Source organism: Bombus terrestris, chromosome 13 (genome assembly GCF_910591885.1).
Source record: "Bombus terrestris chromosome 13, iyBomTerr1.2, whole genome shotgun sequence".
Taxonomy (NCBI): Eukaryota; Metazoa; Arthropoda; class Insecta; order Hymenoptera; family Apidae; genus Bombus; species Bombus terrestris.
The window spans coordinates 7791470-7813979 of NC_063281.1; the positions used below are offsets into that span (position 1 = coordinate 7791470).

The 22510-nt window shown below is 36.9% G+C and overlaps 3 protein-coding genes across 21 annotated transcripts in view; all 3 read left to right on the forward strand.

The window, feature by feature from the left end:
- The window catches only part of LOC100644032 (tensin-1), a 180520-nt gene extending 169074 nt beyond the window's left edge, over positions 1–11446 (forward strand). For 15 of the 19 annotated variants that reach the window (XM_048411610.1, XM_048411613.1, XM_048411621.1 and 12 more), the window contains 10 exons: positions 2245–2458; positions 2853–3044; positions 4035–4640; positions 5364–5710; positions 6151–6240; positions 7625–7736; positions 7914–8097; positions 8381–8746; positions 9084–9366; positions 9759–11446. In XM_048411610.1, coding sequence (XP_048267567.1) covers positions 2245–2458; positions 2853–3044; positions 4035–4640; positions 5364–5710; positions 6151–6240; positions 7625–7736; positions 7914–8097; positions 8381–8746; positions 9084–9366; positions 9759–9918 — 2554 coding nt within the window. In that variant the 3' untranslated portion in view covers positions 9919–11446. The remainder of the gene's footprint in view (positions 1–2244; positions 2459–2852; positions 3045–4034; positions 4641–5363; positions 5711–6150; positions 6241–7624; positions 7737–7913; positions 8098–8380; positions 8747–9083; positions 9367–9758) is intronic. The other 4 variants (XM_048411618.1, XM_048411619.1, XM_048411623.1 and 1 more) reach the window with 3 other exon arrangements.
- Positions 11447–12167: 721 nt separating this feature from the next.
- LOC100644223 (carboxypeptidase B) lies at positions 12168–20012 on the forward strand. Its single transcript, XM_012315333.3, has 9 exons — positions 12168–13600; positions 14109–14423; positions 14508–14607; positions 14990–15095; positions 15806–15967; positions 17019–17232; positions 17678–17893; positions 18141–18325; positions 19134–20012. Exons 1-9 carry the CDS (start codon positions 13413–13415, stop codon positions 19307–19309), a joined length of 1662 nt encoding a protein of 553 aa, XP_012170723.2. The 5' UTR covers positions 12168–13412; the 3' UTR covers positions 19310–20012.
- A 74-nt stretch (positions 20013–20086) lies between these two features.
- Positions 20087–22289, forward strand: LOC100644694 (trypsin-1). Its single transcript, XM_020866289.2, has 4 exons — positions 20087–20230; positions 20447–20741; positions 21258–21573; positions 21982–22289. The coding sequence occupies exons 1-4, from the start codon at positions 20188–20190 to the stop codon at positions 22138–22140; spliced, it is 813 nt and encodes a 270-aa protein (XP_020721948.2). The 5' UTR covers positions 20087–20187; the 3' UTR covers positions 22141–22289.
- The last annotated feature ends 221 nt before the right edge of the window (positions 22290–22510 follow it).

Genomic DNA, 22510 nt, shown 5'->3' on the forward strand with positions numbered 1-22510 from the left:
TAAGAAACATTTCTTTTTTGTTCTATCGTCCCTGACATTCTTCTTTACCTTACTTACCGCAGACATCCCTTAATGGGATCAATCGTCGACTCGTGGTTTAATTCCGTTCCGGTTTGGGTTGATCAAGTAATAAAAAGATCGAGGAAATTAGCAAAAGATAGACAGAAGTAGGAAATCAACTAAAATAACTTATTCTCTGTGATCTTCAGGTATTTGGATTAGTAAAATTGGAAACGAACTTTGTTGGTTTCAATTGTGCTGTATACAAGTCAGGAAGCAGAAATCTCAAATTGTTCATTTTAACTATTCCAATTTCGTGTTCGGTGCAGAGGACAATCTTTCCAAGCTCATTACTTACTCCATAAAAGGGATAATTTTCCATAAATCTACCAGCAATAAGAAATCCTATTTACGTCTCTTTCAGAAAATTGCAGCCATCGTTTGATCTCGTGGCAAATTAACTTCTCATCCAAACTTCATGCGCGTTTGAAGATCCTAACAGCGTAAGAGCATCGGAGCAATCGTTCCTCCTATAATTCGCAGCTCCATTAACACGGTTCGGTTTGCGTCATAAATGCAGCCATTTGCTCAAAATATTCGTTTATGAATTAATTTATATCGCTGCAAACGAGAACCGTTTTCATTTCTATAGAATCTGCTTCTCCTAAGATTGCCATGTTACAATGCTGTGCCCACAGTTATAAATCCCACTATTCTGTTACACGACTACGAATAAATCGCAAACCATTTTCGTTTCTAGTATGGGCACTTTCATTTCGTCAGAGAAGAAAATATACTGTTACGTCAAATACGAACGATATAGCACGGTGGGAAATGAAAATTTGAAGTAGCGAAACCAACCGATGTAATCGTATCCAAGACTGAGTGCATTTTTCAGAGACAATTTATATTTTGGGCTGTAGAAGTTGCGAATCGAATGATATTGTTGATTTATAGTGACCATAATAATTTAAATTAGAATATTTGATTTTAAAGAGAGCAGTCTCATTTTATACTTTACATTTTAATCGCGCTCAAGTATATTAGTAAAATATATAATAAAATAAATATATTTTAAATTCACAATCAGTTATCCATAGATTGGCACCACTGATTGCATCATTACTCATACCGGACACGAAATTTTTACTAAATATACGTATGCAATAAATATCTTGCAATTTTTATATACGCTCGTTCCATATTTTACCAATATAATTATGACAATCGTGTACCATTGCAACACACAATGAAATTTCAGTGTTTCATTTAAGACATACAATGTGGACGTAAAAGTTTTCTATCGTGAGCCAGCGTGGATGCGGTATAACGCAAACGATTCACGATTTTCTCCATCGCGAGGGTGTGGCCATACCAACAAAGCTAGGTATGAATTTCGTTAGACGTTAGTAAAAAGGAAATCTAAGCCGAGAAGAAAGAGATGGTCGATTTATGGTACCGATCGATATATTACGAGCGGCAGCACTGTGAACGAAACACAGGCAGAAATCGATGGCCCGCAGCGACCTCATCGATCAGGATGCAATTATCCAGGATCTATCTTGGTAGGAGGTCCTGATTCCGGCCTTCTTCCGACTGGGACCGTGACGTGGCCTGTTCTAACGAGGCTTTGTTACACGACTCGTGCGTCTCGTGTTCCCTCGAGAAAGTAGCTTCTCGTGTTTTCGTCGTCTGCTCGCGAGTAACTCGAGTCGGACAGCGTTAGGCGAGGAAAGCGAGAAATCACGATTTACAGGATGAAAACAGCTGCTCCACGGCAACCGAGATTCTAATCTCTGACAGGTGACAGAGGATCCTATACAGCCTTCTTGGTCACGCTTTCATTCCTTTTCGCGAGACGAAAGAATTATCTCGGCGCTCGAAAAGGAAACGAAGACGTTTTTTCTGACTTCTCAGCTCTTTCGTGTAAATCGGTTCGCTATGTAGTTTTCTCTGTCGATCGATTCGACGGCTTTCTAATCTGAGTGTTCATACGCTAAAAAATTTGGGATTATTAGGTATTCGATTCACTGCTGGCGCGACTGTTGCGTCTCGACAAAAATGACTTAGAAGAATAACACTTCTGATGAAAAACATGTTATAACTTTCATTTATACGACTTTGGTTATACGGATTTGTCTGTGATTTAATTTAACGAGATCAGCGAAACGTGCATGGCGCAATGATCGAAAAAGTTTCAGCACAACGTGACAAAGTCCAAACCGCTTCTCTTCTTGTTACCAGATTATCATGGTTGAGGCAGCAGCAATTGAAACTTGCCGCGAGAAGGGATGAAAGGAACCCGGGGAAACTTTGGCGGCAGGAAACTGGAAATCGTGTGATCGGCGAGCTGAGAAGCTTACAGAGAGGTAGATTGAGGCACGACGGGTACGCTAGCGATTCTGCGGTGCTCGATGACGATGACGATACGTGGGTTGTTCATTCTACTTCCGGACAGGTGAGAAATAATGACCAATTTTCTATCCTATTTCTAGTTTTTCATAATTTTGACATATCATATTATTTTTAACACTAGAATTATTAATAACTACGATCTAACTTGTATTAAATACAGGCGAAACCGCAATCCTATATCGCATTCGTTTTCCTACAAAACGTGGAAATGGGTCACTTTGCTCACTTTGGTATTTGTTAATTACATTACTGTTCTCTGGGCTATCATAATCTCTTTTATGATTTTATGTTATATTGTAATTTATTTTGACAACTATATCTCATTTCAAGTACGATCTACTTTTGTAATCCAATATTTATCTTCCGTGCTCTTTTATTACAACATAGTCAATTTTTACAATTACTTACGATCTTCTATTGATAATTCACAATTTTAGACGCAATCAAGGCCGGCACCTTACACATCCGCTCCAGCAAGTCCTCTGCTTCCGCAACGATCCAGCAGCCGGAAGTACAATGGTACGATCGGAACCGGTACCCTAGGAAGACCACGAGCAGAGAGCGTGAACGAACGTCCATTCATGTCCGTGAAACGCGCTTACGAATATCGCAAATACGGCGACAGTCAGGTAAACGAGGAAGTATATGTACACGTAATAATTAGAGAAAGATAGGAAGAAAGTAGCAGCTTGCTGTTACGTAGATTACGACATAACGTAGGCTGGAATCGATCGTGGTTAACGAACGCGTCGAGATGTCCAGAAGCATAAAATGTTTGATCGTCGTATAAAGCAACGAAAATCACGCAGGACGATTACGCGATAAATATTTATTAAGTCGTCGGTGCGGTTGGAGAAAACAACGTAGTATTAGCCGAGCCAGTTACTCGAAGCGCTCGACTACTTAAAATAATTATCGGTAATAAGGATAATAAATCGAAAACGGCGGCACGGTCGATCCTGGCTTTACGCGAATGAAACAGCGGCAGCACGAACGCTACAATTTAGTCCCTCATAGATTGCGACTGTAAAAGCAGCTCGCACTGTGGTGCTCTGTTTTATGGTTATATCCCACAGTTAGATCCTAAACAGCAAGAAACAGCCCACCTTACACTCGTAGACATGGTAAAAACGATCGCATCCTTTAGAACCGCGAGTTACAGTTTAACCCTTTCTTGTGCCGATTTTTTGGCTCGGTTATTATACAATTATTGTGCGAGGCGTTGCTCGATGATCGGTACGATTGGAAACGAGGATAATTCTATGCGATAAAGCCACTAAAAGATACCTGTGGAATTTCTTGCTTAGAATTTCTCCATAACTTTATTCGCCATACAATATATACCTATCATGAACCTATAATTACCTTGGATATTTATTATGACTGGCGAACCGGTTATAGAAAATTCATCATCGTTCTAACTTCATCTCCATATTCACGATTCTGAATCTTAAAAGATAACCGTGTAATTACAAATTAATACGATTAACGTGTGCTAATAAAAGATCACGATAATCCGATGGCTAATAAGAAATCAGCGCGTGTAAACATAGAGCGTGGCAGGAAAGGATTAAAACAGCCAGCTCCCTCTAGCATGAAGCGCTTGGCTTGCTTTTCAGAGCCCTCCAACATCCCCTCGCTCAGGCTTAGCAAGCACGCAACCCTTAGGATTAGCAATGCAGCAACAAGCAACGTTCATTAGTACGGACAAGCCTCAGCCACCACGACCAGAGTCTCGTAGCGATAGTTTTGCTCGCGCTGACGCTCTGTTGCGCGAGCACCGACAGCAACAGCAGCAACTGGCCGCCAGCAACGTTCACATGGACCAGAAACAATCGGCGAGTCCAGATTTCGTCTCGACTCTGACTCGAAATTCTCGGCCAGAGTCGCGAAATCAAGTCGTGACTTGTCAAAGTATCAGCAGAACCACGGTGACCAGCAACGACAGGACCACCGACCACGTGGACGCAGGATTGTTGACCATGGTCGATCAGCAATCGAACACACCGAACAATCCAGACCCTCTCGTGAGCCTCATTCAATCACTGGCTGAAATTTCGCCCATTCGCTCACCTCAATCGATGACTAACAAGTCAGACATGAACGATCATCACACGAGCATCAGCGCAGCAACCACGACAACTGCGAGGAGCAACATTGTTAACCTTGCCAGCACTAATTGCTCCCCTAACCAGTCGCCCAAAGCATGGCAGAATTGCACCCAGGTTTGTCCAGCCTCCTCCCACAGGAATCCTCACGTACCTCAACTTGCATTCTAATGTTTTTCATTTTTATGTGACTACATGGAAGGATGGAGAGAAATATTCTGTGTGTGTTCTTTTTTTTTTGTTGTTTTATGGTTGTTTATTTTTTTCATAGATGTAGACTTAACTCTATTGCAACTACGAATGAGATGTTTAACTCGTGTTTTTAATGAAACATGACATGTGATAATATCTAAGTAACAAGTTGATTACTACATCAAAATCGCGTGGTCTTGCATTATGACTAAACTTTAATAAGGAATAACTGATGTAAAAAAGAGATGGCTGAGAATATATGTAAAAATATATTATTTCCACTTGAGCGAAACCGTTCAAATGGGAAATTGTTAATATAACTATTGTCTCTCATTGGTACGCTTAACTAAAGATTAAAGGGATAAAAATGTTAAAAATAGAAAAGATATCCCGAAGCTTTAACTGTATAATATTACGTCGTATCTCCAGATGCAAAGAGGTTAAGACTAAAAATGTCTTAGATTTCTCTCGAATCATTCTATTTGCATATTTCACCACAAATTTTAGATTGATTGTATACATATACATATACATTTCAAATTGCTTTATACGCGTCATAGATTGATTAGGTGTGCGCAGCATCTCTTCAACGTATTTTTAATAATACATCATATGGGACACACGTGAAAATTTGATGAAAACTTGCAGTCGCACAATGACTCTGCTTCATCGTGGACCGAGAGGAGCGTCAGTCCCGGAAGTACGGTGGTCAACAGCGCGTCAAGGCCGCAAACTCCGGCGTTTCCGGTACATCCTCGAACCCCGTACGTGAATAATTCCTCGCCTACGGTTACGTTCGCGGCTGATCGCTCCTATAGCACGAACACAAGTTACAACGTGAACAACAACAACAATAACGTGCACAACGTGGAATCAACCGGGAACAATAATAACAACATCGGGAATTATGGCAGCGAACGAACGATCTACATCGAAGAACGAAGAGAAGTCTCGAAGGAGACGGGACTTCCACCCAAGAGTCCGACAACACAGAGGTGAGCAATTATTTTGTTATTTTTCCATTATTATTAACTTGTTTCATTCTCTGATTAGCGAAAATAGTATTGGAGCTTCGGGAGGCTCGATTTATTTATTTTACGAATAATATAAAGTCAAGTTCAAAGGTCCAATAATTTGCGTTCATTATTTATTATGTTCGACTTTTTACACGATTAATTTGACGTGAAAGATTATAATAATAGTAATTTAAATGAGGATAACGAAGATAATGATTTGAAGGGTAAGAAAATTAATTCACACTCGTAATGACAGAAGTTTCAGTTTTGTTTTAATGGAACAGAGTGATTTTCTTTCTTTCCTATTTTTTTATTTTCTAATGAATGCTGAAGCAAAATTATTTTGATGGGATTATCTTCCATCGAACATTGCTGATGAAAGCAATGATTATGACGCAGAACGATATTCGTGATTCTAGACGCTTGAGTTTCCCGGCAAGCGGGCCACTTAAACAAACGCATAACAAACGATGGCCGCTCACTAACCAATCGGCGTCGTTCGACTATAGGTAATATATTATTTGAGAGCACTGGAACACGTGGCAAATGACGAACTCGCGCTTTTCAACGATAGAAATGCGTTGACTTCGCAAATATGTCGTGAATGTTTAATGTCGTGCCATTAACCGTTTGTATCAATACACTTCCACTGCAACCGCATCGTATATGACCATAAAAAAATTATGTCAAAATATCATCTGATCGACGATATACATTTACGACTTGAACATTTTAATCCGTTCACAGTGTAATTCGAAATAAATATGAGCAAAATATAATAATTTATACGTACATGTAGTAAATAGCAAAATATATTATTGCTATGTTTCTAAGAGATAATCTAGATTTATCGTCTGATAATTACATAAGAAAGTAGTGGAACGTTACTTGCAATTATTAATTAATTTCTCATTAATCCGTAGTCTTCTGATTTGTACATCTTTACACTAAAATTCGTATAATGTTACTATCAACCAACCAGTGTGTCCGAATATTTATAATTGGCAAAGTATATATTTTTTGTAGGTATTTGATACTAAAAATTCAAGAAATTACGTTGCCGAAGCAATAATTATTTTCTAAATCACTTATTCTGAATTCTTTATCATTTTCGTACGCTCTTAAAGGGTTAAAGTACCTGCAATACATGAAACTTTCGTGTTTCATTTTGGAGCGATGCGGTTGTAGGGGGTTTTGCAGATCTCAGCATCGTGATGAAAAACGAAGAGCTAAGAACACGCATTGTTCGTCGTGTGTGAGTGTGTATATTGCACCTGTCGGACTAACAAAAGCTCGAGCTTCTTGCATCGTGAACCACTTTGAAAGCATTTTGTCATGCAACGAATGTCCAAATATGTCAGCACAGTAAAAAACGAAAAAGAAAAAATATGTCAAAGAAAACTCACGTAATAATTCATTGACAGGCTTCTTATTAATAATAAGAAACGAAGGAAGAGGACATTCGATATCACTAATTAACATGTACAATAATATATGCACTATCATTTTACTCAATGACAAGAATTTTTGCTGACAACTCTACGTGTATATAGACGTGTGTGAAATCGTTGTTCTTAGGATAAAAAAGAATTGTAAGTTACGAGATGTATTCATGGAATCGTATTTCTTTCTCGCTCTTCTTCTGTCTCTTCGCCTGTGTTTCCTTTATCAATATTCCTTCTTCCTGGCCCTCGATCTTTTCCTCGTTCTTGTATGTACCACATTTCCGATGTTTTCTCACAGCGTACACCATCTTGCACGAATCACCTGACAACACACATCTGTACACTGTACACACACAGAGATCACGGAATACACGCGTCTGCCTGCACGCGGAAAACGATCCTGCTCGAAATGCACTTTATAACGATGCTTGTGATTGCTTCCTTGTAGCAAGGACCGATCTGTTTCTCCGATAAACGAGCCAACGATGCAACAACAATCGCAAGCTGTCTCGCGCAGCCCTGGTACTCCGACTCACATTGAATTTGCCCAAAGTCCGAAGGTACGTATAGTTAAATACACTTTACGAATTATTTCTCAATCAATTATTATCTGTATCGATTTAATCGATCGTTTATCATGTTTCTAATTGCATTTTTGATTATTGTACGAGTATTCATTTTCATTGTATTAAAGCTACTATAGTTTCTCAGACGAAGGTATTATGCTTGGGTTTTAGAGTGCCACATCGTACACATCCATAAACAGTGGTGGCCAGTCATCTCCTCAGATCCAGTATTACGGTTCAAGACGATCCAGTGTACATTCGAACACCGAGCCGCAAGAAGTGGCCGATGTCAACGTAAAATTTGTGCGCGACACCAGCAGGATCTGGTACAAGCCCAACATATCTCGAGAGCAAGGTACTTATTTCACTCAAATTTCCTTCTAGAATTCCATCTATCTCGAATAATCTACAAACAAAATATTAATTCCCTAATCAGGCTTTCGTCAAATAATAAATTAACCATAGACAAAAGGCGTAGAAGCGATATTTTTACTAAATTACTAATTTTTATGCATTTACAGGAACTTCATTTCTGAAGATTTTTATTCATATTTTGAGAAACATTTTAATTGTGAATGTCTGAATCCGAAAGACAAGTCTGAACGACGTAAACACGAATCTGTATTGATATTTTTCAGCAATCTCAATGCTGAAGGATGCAGCGCCAGGAACATTCGTCGTTCGAGATAGCAATTCCTTCCCAGGAGCCTTTGGACTCGCTCTGAAGGTAGCAACTCCGCCTCCAAGTGCACCAAGTAGTCCCAAAGACCCGTCTAGCGAGTTAGTCAGGCACTTTTTGATCGAGCCTACATCCAGAGGTGTTAGATTAAAGGGATGTGCCAACGAGCCAGTCTTCAGCTCGTTATCGGCGTTGGTTTATCAACACAGTTTGATGGCGATGGCTCTACCTTGCCAGCTGTTGCTACCAGAACCGGAAGCTGCAGCCAGAGCTCTCGATTCACCTGGCACGAATAGCACACAGCAACTGCTTGCACAGGGTGCAGGTAATTCATTAAGCAAACGTAATATTCGACTAATGTGAAATCTTCAACACATGGAAAATATTAATCAAAGAATATTAATTGTTCAATAATTTCAAAAATACGAATATTCTTTGATTAACTATATATATAAAACTCAAACGTGTACAGAATCAAAGTTCTTTGCCTTGAGAGATTCTTGCAATTTCAAAGTTTTTCGATGAAGTCCTATGACGCATACGTATGCATCATTATATGTATATAAAAAGAGATACGCATAACGCATACGTTGCGTTATTAGATAGATGTTAATTTAATTTCTCGATTACATTATGATTTATGATTTGTAATTTCTGTTTAGCCTGTAATGTTTTATACCTTTTCACCATGGACACGGAATCACTGACGGGTCCTCAGGCCATCAAAAAGGCAGTCACGACAATGTTCGAGCAGAAGCCACTGCCTACAGCGACTATCGTCCATTTCAAAGTTTCAACGCAGGGAATAACTTTGACGGATAACGCGCGGAAGCTTTTCTTCCGTAGGCATTATCCCACGAATAATATCAGCTACTGCGGCTTAGACACGGAGGAACGCACTTGGGACTTCGCCAGCGAGGAAACTGGCCGCTCAGTCAGTGCCCAGTACGTTCTTTATGTTCATTCTTTTCACATTCCAATTTCTTTTAAATTTACCACCAGTTTTACTTTACCACGAAGATAACTAAAATTATTTCCTTGTGCCTTCAATTCGAAATTATTTAAAACTCAGATTAAAATTTAGTCTATAATAGCAACTTTGTAATTTAATGTTAGCTTTGAAACTTTAGCTGCATTATTTTTAGAATTGGCATTTAATCGAAGGTTAGAAATCTGTTGTCTAATATTTCTTTCGAAATTCAAGCTGAATTAGTTGTAAACACGGAATTTAATCGAAAGTAGCAACGTAATGAAAGATTACTCTTAAAATTCAAATCGACCAATTTTTCTCATAAGTTCGATTTATTATTATTATATGTCTACTTCTCATTTTTCAGTCGATGCTTCGGATTCGTCGCTAGAAAACCGGCGCACAAATCGGACAACCAATGCCACGTGTTCGCGGAGCTAGAACCAGAACAACCAGCCACGGCCATAGTGAATTTCGTGAACAAGGTCATGATGGGCAACTCCATAGCCAAGGCCAACATCGTATAAATTGTTTTATTCGTCGCGCACGTCCTCCAGAATGCTTGAATAACGGTTTCATCTGCGAAACGCGGACAGAAAGTCGACGAAGACAAGATAGAAGCGATTCATCATGAAGAATGAATACGGATCGAACATTATTTACGGAGAATAATAGCAAGATCGTGCTATTCGAAGGACGTTAGTTGACTATCGTAATAGGTCTTCATGCATTTCGTGAAGTAGAATCGAGTCAGTAGAGCATGAACGTTCTAAGCAAAAATACAGTAGAAGTTAACGATAGAGATTGAATCGTTATTGTTCTAAATGAAGAAGTATCCAAGTGAAATGAGAAACTCGGTTCCATCCTCGTGTCAGTGATCACGCTATTCAGAAGAGAATGTTATTAACGACGATCGTTATTGCTGGTTATTATATTAGAGAATAGTAAAGTAATATAAACTATATCGGAGCAAAGTACGATGACGCGATTGCAACTTCTCGTTGTGTTACATTCTAGAAAAGAAATACGAAGATTTAACTTAAGAATAATTGTAACGATTATTCGTCTATGATTAACCGTTTTGTACCAGTTTTTTACGTCAATAATCGAGAAGCGTTACTGCATTAATTAACGTAAACCATCATCAAGAGCAACGCATGCTACACAGAATTTTCGTTTTCCATTAATCGTATTCGTTGTGAAAGGACGAAGTTACAGGATAACGACGTTATACTTTGCTTCCAGCGCGAAACTATTACACGAACGATATGCAAACGAACGTACCGATAGCTGGTAGGTTAGTTGATTACGAGTAATCGAGCGTGCTCTATGCGCGAATCTCGAAGATCGTCGCGCATTCGAAGCGCAGACTCGCGAGTACGTGTCTTGATCGTAAAAAATATCACACGCAGAAATAGTTACACGTATGTATGTACACTGTTACGAAAAAATGCAAGAAAACTCAAGAAAATAGTTGAATATCTATATACGTTATTAATCACGTTATACTTGGGACTCTCGAGTAATGTTTATCGAAGAAAATGTTACGTCGTTGCGGAACCGTGCCTGTGTATCGTAGCCCGCGATGTTCCAAAAGAAAGCAGCGGTTTAACGTTACGAATAAAACGTTCTATAAATAACTGTAAATAAGTTGAACAGAAAATATGAACAGGTATCGAGAAGAGAATCGATGCTTGTTCGCCGGATGAAGAGATGAGAAGTCAAGGGATAAAGTAATGGGGCGAACGGAAGAAAGAGGAGAGATCGATCCTCTAACAGCGTCAACGTGACGGAACAAAAATATAAACGATACTCGATGAGGAGTAGCGTATCGAAACGAAACATCACATTTTGTTTAATGACTCCCCGTAGGTTCTTGCCATTTATTCGTCCTCGCGAGCGACGTCCTTCGTTTGTGAAAGAAGAATTCGAGAATCGACGAAGGAAGATCCAATTGGCGGGGACGACGATAAGCAGTCAATTATTACGAAAGAAATGTTATATGTAATTACGACAATACCGTGCCACGAGGGGATTTACGATAAAAAAGAGAGGGAAAAAAAGGAAACTGTTTATCGTATCCTCGACGTCGCGATAATTTTCTTTCTTTTCCCTTCGTCTACTTTTTACACTGTTTTAATGCAATCGAGAAGATCGGTCGGTCGAGCTCTTATTAAGCTTCCTCTGCTTTATCCAGATGACTCTTCCAGTTATGGAACCAATGATATTGGAGGAGAAATGGAGAGTGAGGACTTTTTGTTAGAAACTGTGTGCTAGTCAAAATTCGATGTGTATACTCGAACGTACAGAGAATTCGATATATAGATCTCGATCTGTAAAAGACGAGAATAATACAAACCATCCGATCTTTCTTCTCGATCCTCCTCTATATTTTAATTCTTCGTAGTCGTTGTTCGTGGCCGCGTTTCCGGCCGCGAGCCACGATCGTTGTCTCGTCTTTATATGTTTCAATTTTCGTACACGTGGAAAACTGACTAACCGAGTAACATTAATTTAACACCAGTCATTATTATAATAATTATTAATTATTATTACTTATTTACGCTCTATTATTACGTAGGTTCACGCAATAATTGTATTGCTGCATACCAGTACGGTATGCTGTTATAGTTGTAACGATAATAAACCATATTCGCAGCGTAATATCAAATAATCCATTTTTATCCTATTTTCAGGAATACGTTTAAAAGAGTATCCAAAGAAGAAAAGGAATAAATTTTGCCTAATCTACTTTTCTCCCTGTTCCTGAGAAAAATCTGCTCATAATTTTCTTGTTTGAATAATTGTATCTAGAGCTGTCATACTTCTGTACTCGAAAAGTAGGATAGATCTGATCGATAGAAATCTGTATATTATCGATTAAATATCAAGCTACTTTCTTTGATTCAAGAATATGCAACTTACAAGTCGCCCACTATTACGCAAAGTATTGCTCAGAATGAAAGGAAAAGTTTCCAGAAAGCTAAATCGATTTTCTTTGCTTTTTCATATTTTACATTTGCTTTATCAGAATGGAATTCGGTGAAGAGATAGCTACGGTAATAGAAAATTGCCTCTCGATTACCGTTAGCAGATTAGAATGGAATGAGACGCGCTGCAAACAAAAATGGTAGAACGTTTCCCTCCAATGAACCGGATTCCTCTTGCGTGCAATAAACTTTTTTCATAGACACAGTATAACATAATTATGAGGCAACAAACGTTGTCCTTTTTCTTCTGTATAATCTTTAACCTGTTTAAAATTGCACGCTTTCGAGTTGGAAATTTGCAAATTCCTAAAACAAAAGTAAGAAGACCTTCGCATTTAACTTCATCAGTATCATCCATCATCTCTGCAACACAATAGATTAACATAGCATTTTCAAGATTGGAAGATATTTAGTATCACATAAATTTGTACGAAATATCTAAATGTTGAATTGAGAATCTTCCTAATTAAATAATAAGTGACGATAACTAATAACAAAATACTGCAGAGTGTTCTATTCATCAAATAAGGAATATATCATCTATTTCTCTTTCCATGACAAGAGATAAGATACTTTGTAATATCGCAAGAACTATTTGGAACTAAACAGATCCTTCGGAAAACCAGTCGTTAATGTAATAAAAAAAACCACGTAGAACTAACTAACAGAGTAATATTAATTTATTTGAACACCATAAAACGGGGCATAGATCTAATTGAATAAAATTCTAATGTGATAATAAAATATTTTTTAAGTTACTAACGATCCAATAGAATGATGTGTATTCCACTAACCTCGGGACCTTCGATCTACTATCGAAGCGAGGTCTTAGAAGTTCTCACGAGGAAGTCGAGTACTGAATACCATACAGAAATCCCGTAAGCTGCGCTCGTAAGGCAGCTCCAGAGAAATTGTCCTTTTTCGCATACGACGAACAAGTCCGAGAAAGACTGGTTTCGGCTCGAATCACCAGATCAGTCAACGAGGAGACTTCGAGGCGGTCGCATATCCTGGCCTGACACAGGCCGATCATGGCTGTCGACTTCAAGTCGATCCTACGCGTCGTGTTTATCGGTTTATCAGTGGTTATCATCGCGTCGAATCGAGTCATTGCTCGACCACAGCGCGGCGATTTGGAATTTCTGCCCGTAGAAAATTACGATTGTTCTTCCATGAGAAAAGATGATCGGTCCTCCGACAAAGGAAACCGTGAAACAAGGTTTGTTTTCCAGAAATATTATTTTCTGTGACGAATTTTAAACAGGTAGTTGGATTATGGATTCTCATGCAATTTTATATTTTTGGAAATAAAGAATTAGAAAAATATTTACTTGTCAAAAGAATTTGTGTATATGTCAAATTTTTATAATTCAAGAAACAGAATTTAAATAGAAATTTGTTTTATCTGCTAAATTTTCTGACAGGTGCTTTACTTTGCACGCTTTGTACACGTTCTTGTACATTGTATACGTCAAATTCATTTTTAAATCTCCCATAAATACATAAATATCCGCAATATACTGATTCTAATACTTTCGTGAATTACATTTGATTGAGTGTGCGTTGGATTAACTTTATTTTGATCGATCGATTTATACTTGTCAATAATGATCCGCAAGTTCCGAATGAAGATTTGTTTAAATTCTGGTGAAATACAGAGAATAATCGGATTTTCAATGATCACAAAAACACGGATCACATTGAAAGAATCGAGGTTGTTGTTTCAGGTATCTGGATAAAGAGAATACTACGTTTAACGAAACTGACTATGATTTATTGATCGATAACGATGGCAGAGGATTCTCTTTTGTAAATATCGTTGAATCAGTGTTTTTTGCGGTAGCTAATGGAATCGATTCCATCATGACTAGTATTATCGGTACAGAGAAAAATTTCAAACCGCGGTCGTCCAGAGTTAGCTACAAGAATTATCAATTGATCAGATTGTACCCAAGTTCACAAGGACACGTGAACGATCTGAAAGATCTTAAAGAAACTGAGCCTGAAGATGTTAAGTTTTGGACCGAACCAATGTACAACAGGTGTGTGTTCTTCATTCGTGTTAATTTCCTCTAATCCTAATTTGGTAGATTACAAAAGAATCATATTTAAAATTGATATTCTAGGACAACAGACGTGGTTATCGCGCCAGATCTTGTCTCTGACGTGAAAACATTCTTTAGAAACAAAGGGATCGATTTCAAAGTGCTGATGCCGGACCTTCAGGTACGAGATGTAATATTGACAGAATATTTAACGCAAATATTTAATTAATGATATTATATGATAAGAGGTTACCAATAAAAGACAAATATTAGAATAGTCAGATATACGAATTTTAACCTTGTTACGATTTTCGAATGTTCCTTGAAATTGAAGTTTCGACGATTTGAATGTGCATTTTACTTTGAATTTGAAAATTTAAATTTTAATTGTTTTAAGAAAATTTAGAGATTAACACATCACTGTAATACGTGATTACGCATATTGAAAATGTAGCAGAGATAATAGTAAGGACTAGTTTAAATTATAATATCGTACCTAAAGTTAATTACAGTGACATCAATTTATTTCCCTCTTCAATTGTTCGTTTAATTCCCTACAATAGAAAATAATAGCGTATCAGAATCCAAAAATGACAAAGGAGCAACGCGAAGATCTTGTCATGACTAATGGCCACAGTATGACTTGGAAACGGTATCATCGATATGGAGGTAAGTACGTTCCCATACGATACTCGTCGATTTACACAACAATGTACGAACGCATTGTGCTGCTAAAAAATCGTTCCTGATATATTTAATTGCATTGTAGCACTATTTACTTAAACGTCATCGTATTAGATAAAGAAATAAATAATCAAGATATTTAAACTGAGCCAGGGAGTGATGAAAGTGTGAACAAAGATTTGATAAACAGGTTTTTACTCACGTCGGATTCCTCAATGTCAAGCTTCAGACAAACTGCACATTATATGCTTGATTATATGTTTCCTCGTTCAAACATCGCACGATGCACTGAGATCCTGCGTTTCAAACATAAGATTTTAGTAAAAAATTTCTAGTAGTTTATTGCTGAAAACTGAACGACTAAACACCAAAAATTCTATACTATATCTTTTCTGTATCAAACTCTTCTGAAATTTTCAATGTAAATCTGGTCGTCCGGTTTCAGATTCCTCCACTGTCTTCCATCTATTTCTACCATTTCTATCTTCTAGTCATATCCTGCAACATAATATATGATATAATATAATATAAGATAATATACGATATAATATAATATAATATAATATTCCTACAACAATATGAATATCGTGTCAAATTGTGAAAGTTTTCGAACACAATATGTGCAATTCGTTGGCATCTCTTTAGAATAAAAATTTACAATAATTTATTTGAATGTACGAAACTTTTCGTTTCAGAAATCGTTAAGTATTTGGAATATTTAGCCATGAGTTATCCAAGCCTAGTCGAAGTGATAACTATAGGACATAGTTACGAAAACCAACCTATCAAAATGATAAAAATTTCAACCGGACCGAATAAAGAGGGTGAAGCCAAATCGGCTGTTTGGATAGACGCTGGTGAGTTGCTGTTCCTATATTTTACTCGCAGATTTTCAAACTACTCGACAATTTCACAAACAAATTCTACAAATTACGATCATCTGATTATCGCATTTATTTGACGTAAAATTGTAAAATTATAAGAAAGATACCTACTTATCAATCTACTAATATTCGCTAATTGGCTAACAGTCGTACGTGCTTAACATTTTCTATTGAAGTCGAACTAAGGATACAGCAAACTCCAGAGATGTAGCGCGTTCTAGTCTTTAACATGAAAGCCGGATCTTTGTTATTCTCGTTGACAGCCTGTGGATTTATGTCTTAACTGAACCTAGACTCTGCATAGTAACGTGAGAGATCGTACGTACAAGGGAATTTCTAGTAAATTCATTTCTTCGTTCTCAAAGGAAGATCGTTTCCTGTATGATGTTACTTCCTACTGCGATAAAGACTCCGAGGATTTACAAGAAGAAAATGTAATAGATACATAAAGAGCAGGATATTATAACAATTTAATAAAAAAGAATACAGGGAGCTGTATGAAATATTCCTTCGAATCAACAGAGTTTCATATGTCTGCTAATTAATTATTTAATACCTTCGAGTACCTACGCTACGTTATTATTGATAATTGTATCTTTATTCGCGTTATCTAAGTTCATCTCGTACATTCGGTACATGTTGCGTCAGACATTTATATCTAGGCACTTCATCTAAGTCAAAGTATAAAGACCGCATTAATTAAATCCATATCCTCCTCGAGAAAACAGTTATTTCTGAATAGACTTCCCTATATGACTTTTCTAATCGTCCCGTTTCTACTCGAACGATATGTCATAAAAAATAGCAATAAGTCGCCGGAGGATATCGCTCTATGCAAATGACGAACGTAATAAGAAAAAAATTGTCCACCTTTTTTGTCACGTAGTAAAATCTAAATCAATAAAATTTCTCGAGAATACGTTTAAAAATATTTTCGAGAGAACAGAGTTTCTATGCTCGACGTGTTACACGTGACTCTATCCCGTTATGTGGTTTTTTCTGGAATTGTCCTTACATTCGGCAGGTATGCATGCACGCGAATGGATCGGCTCCGCCGTGGCGACCTACATCATCAGCCAGTTGGTCGAGAAAAACTCGAGCTACGCTAAATTGCTCGACAATTCGGACTGGATGATCTTACCAGTCGCAAATCCGGATGGCTACGAGTTCACTCACATTGGCGACAGATTATGGAGGAAGACGAGAAGTAATCATGCAGAAAATCAAGATGACAGTCGGTACGATTGCATTCTTCGATTTTTTGGATCTTTTTCAAGGAAACATCTCGTTCGTTATCTCCTTAACTGAGGATGATGGTGGATCGATATATGAAACTAAATTGATTATCTCTATTTTCATATAACAAAATTTATAGATACACAATTAGTATCTATTTTTAAGAATAAAGAATCTATTTTGAGGAATTTATTTGTTATAAAAAGGAACCATAAATAATCGCAAGTTCCAAGAGAAATCTTTACAAATAGCGATTGTAATTATCAACTTCACCTGTATTTTAATTTATATAATTGGTCAGCATTGTTTCTGAATCACTGTTTCTGAAAAAAATTTTAATATAATTTAGTTTTACTTACAATATACGTGGTTAAGTAATTGCAACATACATTTACGACTCTTTTTAGTATCCTGTGACTTACGAACGGGTATGTTGCTCCATTTTAGGTTTCTCCAGCTAGTGAACCATTATACAGGGTGGTTATGGGGCAAATGCGAGGGTGTTGACCCGAATAGAAACTTTGACTACCATTGGGGTGAAATGGAAGAGGGTGGGGCGAGCTTGGACCCTTGCCACGAGACTTACGCCGGACCGCGCGCGTTCTCCGAACCGGAAACGAAGGCAATGGCTGATTATATCTTGGCTAACAAACAAAATATTAGGTAGGTATATAGGATAATCTAGAGAGGCGATTGAAAAATTGTCAGTTAATTAAATTACCTTTAAGTTAATTAATAACCTCAAGCAAACGCTTGTCGTATTCGAGTGATTTATCTTTTTCACGACCTATTTTTAGAAATTGTACGTAGCGATTCCAAACGATTTCATCGGCAATGTTGAATCCGATTCAATTCAATCGAAGTTAATTCAGACGATGGATTTAAATGATGGATGGAATAATGCTTTTAGGATTTATCTAACGTTGCACTCGTACTCGCAAATGTGGCTGGTACCATGGGGATACACGTACTCAAAACCGTCCGATTATTCCGAACTAGCGAACGTAGCTAAAAAAGCGATAGGAGCCATTTCGAAAATACACGGGACCGATTATCAACTTGGTCCATCAGCACATCTGTTATATCCAACCTCAGGTACGATCACGTGAAAATCAATATTAAACAGATACGATAGGTAAGATACCAAGGTAAATGTTTCTTATCTCCTTTGTTTGATAATATTCAACAATTAACGAAGCGAAAAACGTACTCGCGTGCTGGCAGTTAATTAAACTGATAAATAATGGGCTATTGAACAATAATAACTGAGAGGCAAAATAAGATCATATCATAAAATATTAAAACAAAAGTGATATTTGTATTTATAGAAATAATCTTCTGTAGGATACAATAGCCTTTTGTAGAAGAGTAATTAATTTACAAAGATAATTGAATTTCAATTTAATATAGAATCGTACGTTTATCGTATATATCGAATTTTTACCGAAACAAAATTGATTAAACTACTTTCTTTTAATTTTTTCGAATTCGAATTTCTGTTTCTGGAATCGTTATATTTTATTTCTATCACTTCGAAATTATTTTGTTATAAAATTCCAGGGAATTGAATTATCAATTAAAAGCGAAACTTGTCGTTCAACGATTTATAATATTTTTTTTTTTTTTTCGTTCCATATAAAGTTCAACAGTAGAAACAGAAATCTTCCGTTCTTTATTTATCATTCCTTGTAAATCTATTTGTGTAACAGTTTATCTGAAACTTTGCCAATATAACCATGGTAGTCGAGTTTCATTTCGATGCTAATAAAATTCCAAATGTTTTATATAAGCAAAATATATTCATGAAAGATTTCTGTAAATATTCAAATATCTTCGTGAGCGACTGTAAGAAAAGTTACTTAACAACTAAAATGTATGACTCGTAATACTCAGTAAATTTTAGGTGCTTCTGACGACTGGGCCAAGGGAGTAGCCGGAATAAAATACGCCTACACGCTAGAGCTTCGAGATCGCGGCACGTACGGGTTTCTACTTCCGGCGTCACAGATTGTGCCAACTGCTCGTGAAATTTGGGCAGGAATAAGAACGATCGCCCGTCTAATTACTTACAACACATGAAATCGATCTCTATTATCAAAGGAGTCGTTCAACGCAAAATTGTTAATAATTGTGTCTTATCGGCTCAATGATTTCGACGACTATCGATATCGGGGAAAGAATCCATCTCGTGTAACGGTGATAATTTGGATTGATAAGCGTGGAATCGATCGAAACCGAAGATAATAGCAATTTATTTTCCGTTACGAAATTATCAAATGTGCGTATAGTTTGTCAGCAGGAAAATTAGAATGCTATTTAGAATTCTGTAACCTAATGACAGAATTTTATTATTCACTGCATGTACCAGCTTTACTAAATATTCCAGCACAGATAATCGCGTTAGATTCTAATAAGTGATATGTAAATATTGTAAAGTATACACAAAGTATATAGAAATATAAGAGTTCAGTAAGATGTAAAAGGAAGTGAATGGATGAATAAATGAATTTAAAAAAGACAAATTATATTCATCACTTGGGGGAAATTAGTTAGAATATGTTTTTTGGGGTTTAGGTGAGTAACCTATTTGTATCTATATTTAATAGAAATTTTTTAACAATTGAAATGCTCAACCCGGATACAAATGCGCCACGATACAACCATGAATCTATTATCAGATCATATCTAATGAAAAAATAATCAGTTAGTGCGATATAATTGTATGAAAGTAGGTAACATAGTATTATTAGCAAAAATACGATCGCGATATTAAGCGATAATCAATGCGTTCTTCAAAACGTAAACTTAACGTTAACATATCGAAGGTAAAAATAATTTCAAGTGGATCCGTTATCGATTATAATTTAGAATTATCACCAGATATCGACCTGTAGCATCGTATATAAATCGTAATTTCCACCAGATTTCTCAAGTTGTATTGAGGCAATCATACAATAATGTTCACCAAAAGCATTCTGGCTGTCGTTCTCCTCCTCCAGGGTAAGAGAGTACAAATTCATAACTTCTTCCTTGTTTTATTTAATTATTTTTACATCAATTTACCAAGAGATTAATACCTTAGAATATCTCATTCAAGATTTCACTCATAATGTTGGATACTTTCTTCTCTTTAATTCTTATAAAATATTAGAAAAGATTTTAAAATGCATATCAATCTGGATATATAAATATTAACGTGTAATAAATATTTTACAGTCTGCTGGGCCATACCCACCAACCTGCAGCCCCGTATCACCGATGGTGTTCCAGCCGCTCGTGGTGAATTCAAATACCAAGTTTCCATTCAATGGGGAGTCCCACCAGTAACTCAATACAGTCACTCCTGCGGTGGTTCCATCCTGAACGAAAAATACATCTTGACCGCTGGCCACTGCGTCATGAAATTTGGAAAGAGTAGGGTTGTTGCTGGCAAATACGAATTGAACAAGGCTGAATCCAGTCAACAAGTCGTAGAGGTTGCCAGAAGCATAGTCCACAGTGGATACAAAGGGTAAGAAATGTTTGAAGATTATTCGAATGGTCATTTTGAAATTGCGAGAGAAAAGATTTGACCAATGGAAATCTTTGTTCGCCGATCATTTTTCCTTCCTTAATATCGTTTCTATCGTAAATGATTCTTCATTTCAACATCTGAAATACGTATCTACACTTAAAAAATTTTAGAATTTCTTCTCTCATAGAGAAATAAGATTTCATTAATTAAAGGGCAAAGTAAGACCTCGTTTTCTCACCTTCCACGTTGCTCCCCTCCCTCTCTTGCTTTCTATTTCTAAAAGATACTTAAGAAGTGAACCCAATTTTCTCGAGAACGTGACCGAACGACCTTCTTTCTTGTATCTTCACTTTGTCACTGATAATTTGCAATCTCGTTTCGACATTTCTTATTCTTCAAGTAAAGGAGAAGCTATACGAGATGAGTGGCTCCTTCGATCGATTTACTATTTTAAAATAAATAAACTACCATATCGCTCATCTTACTAACATACTTTTCTCTATGGTTTCATAGTGGCGTTGCGCAACACGACATCGCTCTGTTGGAACTGGCAACGCCCTTGAAGTTGAACGACCTTGTCCAACCGATCACCCTGCCCAAACAAGGACAGAAACAAACTGGACAAGCTGTCCTTTCTGGATGGGGATCAGTCTCTAAAACCGTTAAGCCCTCTTTGCCAAACGTTCTTCAGAAGGCTGTTGTACCCATCCTCGACAACCAGGACTGCTACAAACAACTCACCTCCGGATCTGTCATTGGACAAAAACCTGAACTGTTCGACACCCAGGTCTGCTCTGGAATTGCTGGCAAAGAAGTATCTGCTTGCTCTGTAAGTATATGTCATATCGTTTTAAATTATTATACGTGTATGATTATGAAATCTTTAGTTCAGGGTGCGCATGAAATCGGAATATGTATAGAAAATGATTGCAGTTGAAGATGAAATTAATAAAGTAGAATGAGGGATTAGTTAGAGAGTTTTTAGCATAAGAAACTAGTGAAATGGGATTAGAATCGAAATCGGAATATGGATGGAAAACAATTGGAGATAAAGATGGAATTGATAAAGTAGAGTGAAAGATTAGTTTCTGATTTTTTAGGATAAAAAGCCAGTGAAATTGAATTAGAGTTCGAATTAAAATTAGAAAAGGTTACAAGGATTACAAATGCAGATGAGTCGATTAGTTAGAGATATTTTTGAACGAGAGATTAATGGATTTATTCGACTTGTTTCCAGGGTGACTCTGGTGGCCCACTCGCCCAAAAGGTTAATGGAAAATCTGTACAAGTTGGTATCGTTTCATGGGGTATGATGCCATGTGGATCTAGCCACATGCCTTCCGTCTACACTCGTGTTGCCTCCTACGTCGATTGGATCCACTCTCACATGAAATAATTTGATTTTGATCCTCTACTTTCAATATCTTTTTACAGAATTCGATAGCAAATTTCTATGACGATAATAAATAATACCAAAAAAAAAATAAGATCCTTGCATAAAATACAATGTAAAATTTTTTGAATAAACGAAATAATAAAAGTGAATTTGTTAATCAAAAAGCAATAAAGTTAACCTCCATTCTTATTTGTATTACAATTCAAATGCCATGATCGATAAGCAAGAGTCAGGGATTAGAAATTAATCGATGTCGAAACTCGGAGATCATATTCGAATCAGTCTAAATATATCAGAAAGATTAATCAAGATTAAAAAAAAAAAACCATAACGAAAACAGTAAAAACGATTTCTATAATCAATGTACGAG

Coding starts and splice junctions, on each gene's coding strand:
- LOC100644694 (XM_020866289.2), top strand. CDS start 20,188: ATGTTCACCAAAAGCATTCTGGCTGTCGTTCTCCTCCTCCAGG. Junction 20,231..20,446: donor TGTCGTTCTCCTCCTCCAGG/GTAAGAGAGTAC, acceptor AATATTTTACAG/TCTGCTGGGCCATACCCACC. Junction 20,742..21,257: donor GTCCACAGTGGATACAAAGG/GTAAGAAATGTT, acceptor ATGGTTTCATAG/TGGCGTTGCGCAACACGACA.
- LOC100644223 (XM_012315333.3), top strand. CDS start 13,413: ATGGCTGTCGACTTCAAGTCGATCCTACGCGTCGTGTTTATCGGTTTA. Junction 14,424..14,507: donor ACCGAACCAATGTACAACAG/GTGTGTGTTCTT, acceptor TTGATATTCTAG/GACAACAGACGTGGTTATCG. Junction 15,096..15,805: donor ACGGTATCATCGATATGGAG/GTAAGTACGTTC, acceptor TTTTCGTTTCAG/AAATCGTTAAGTATTTGGAA.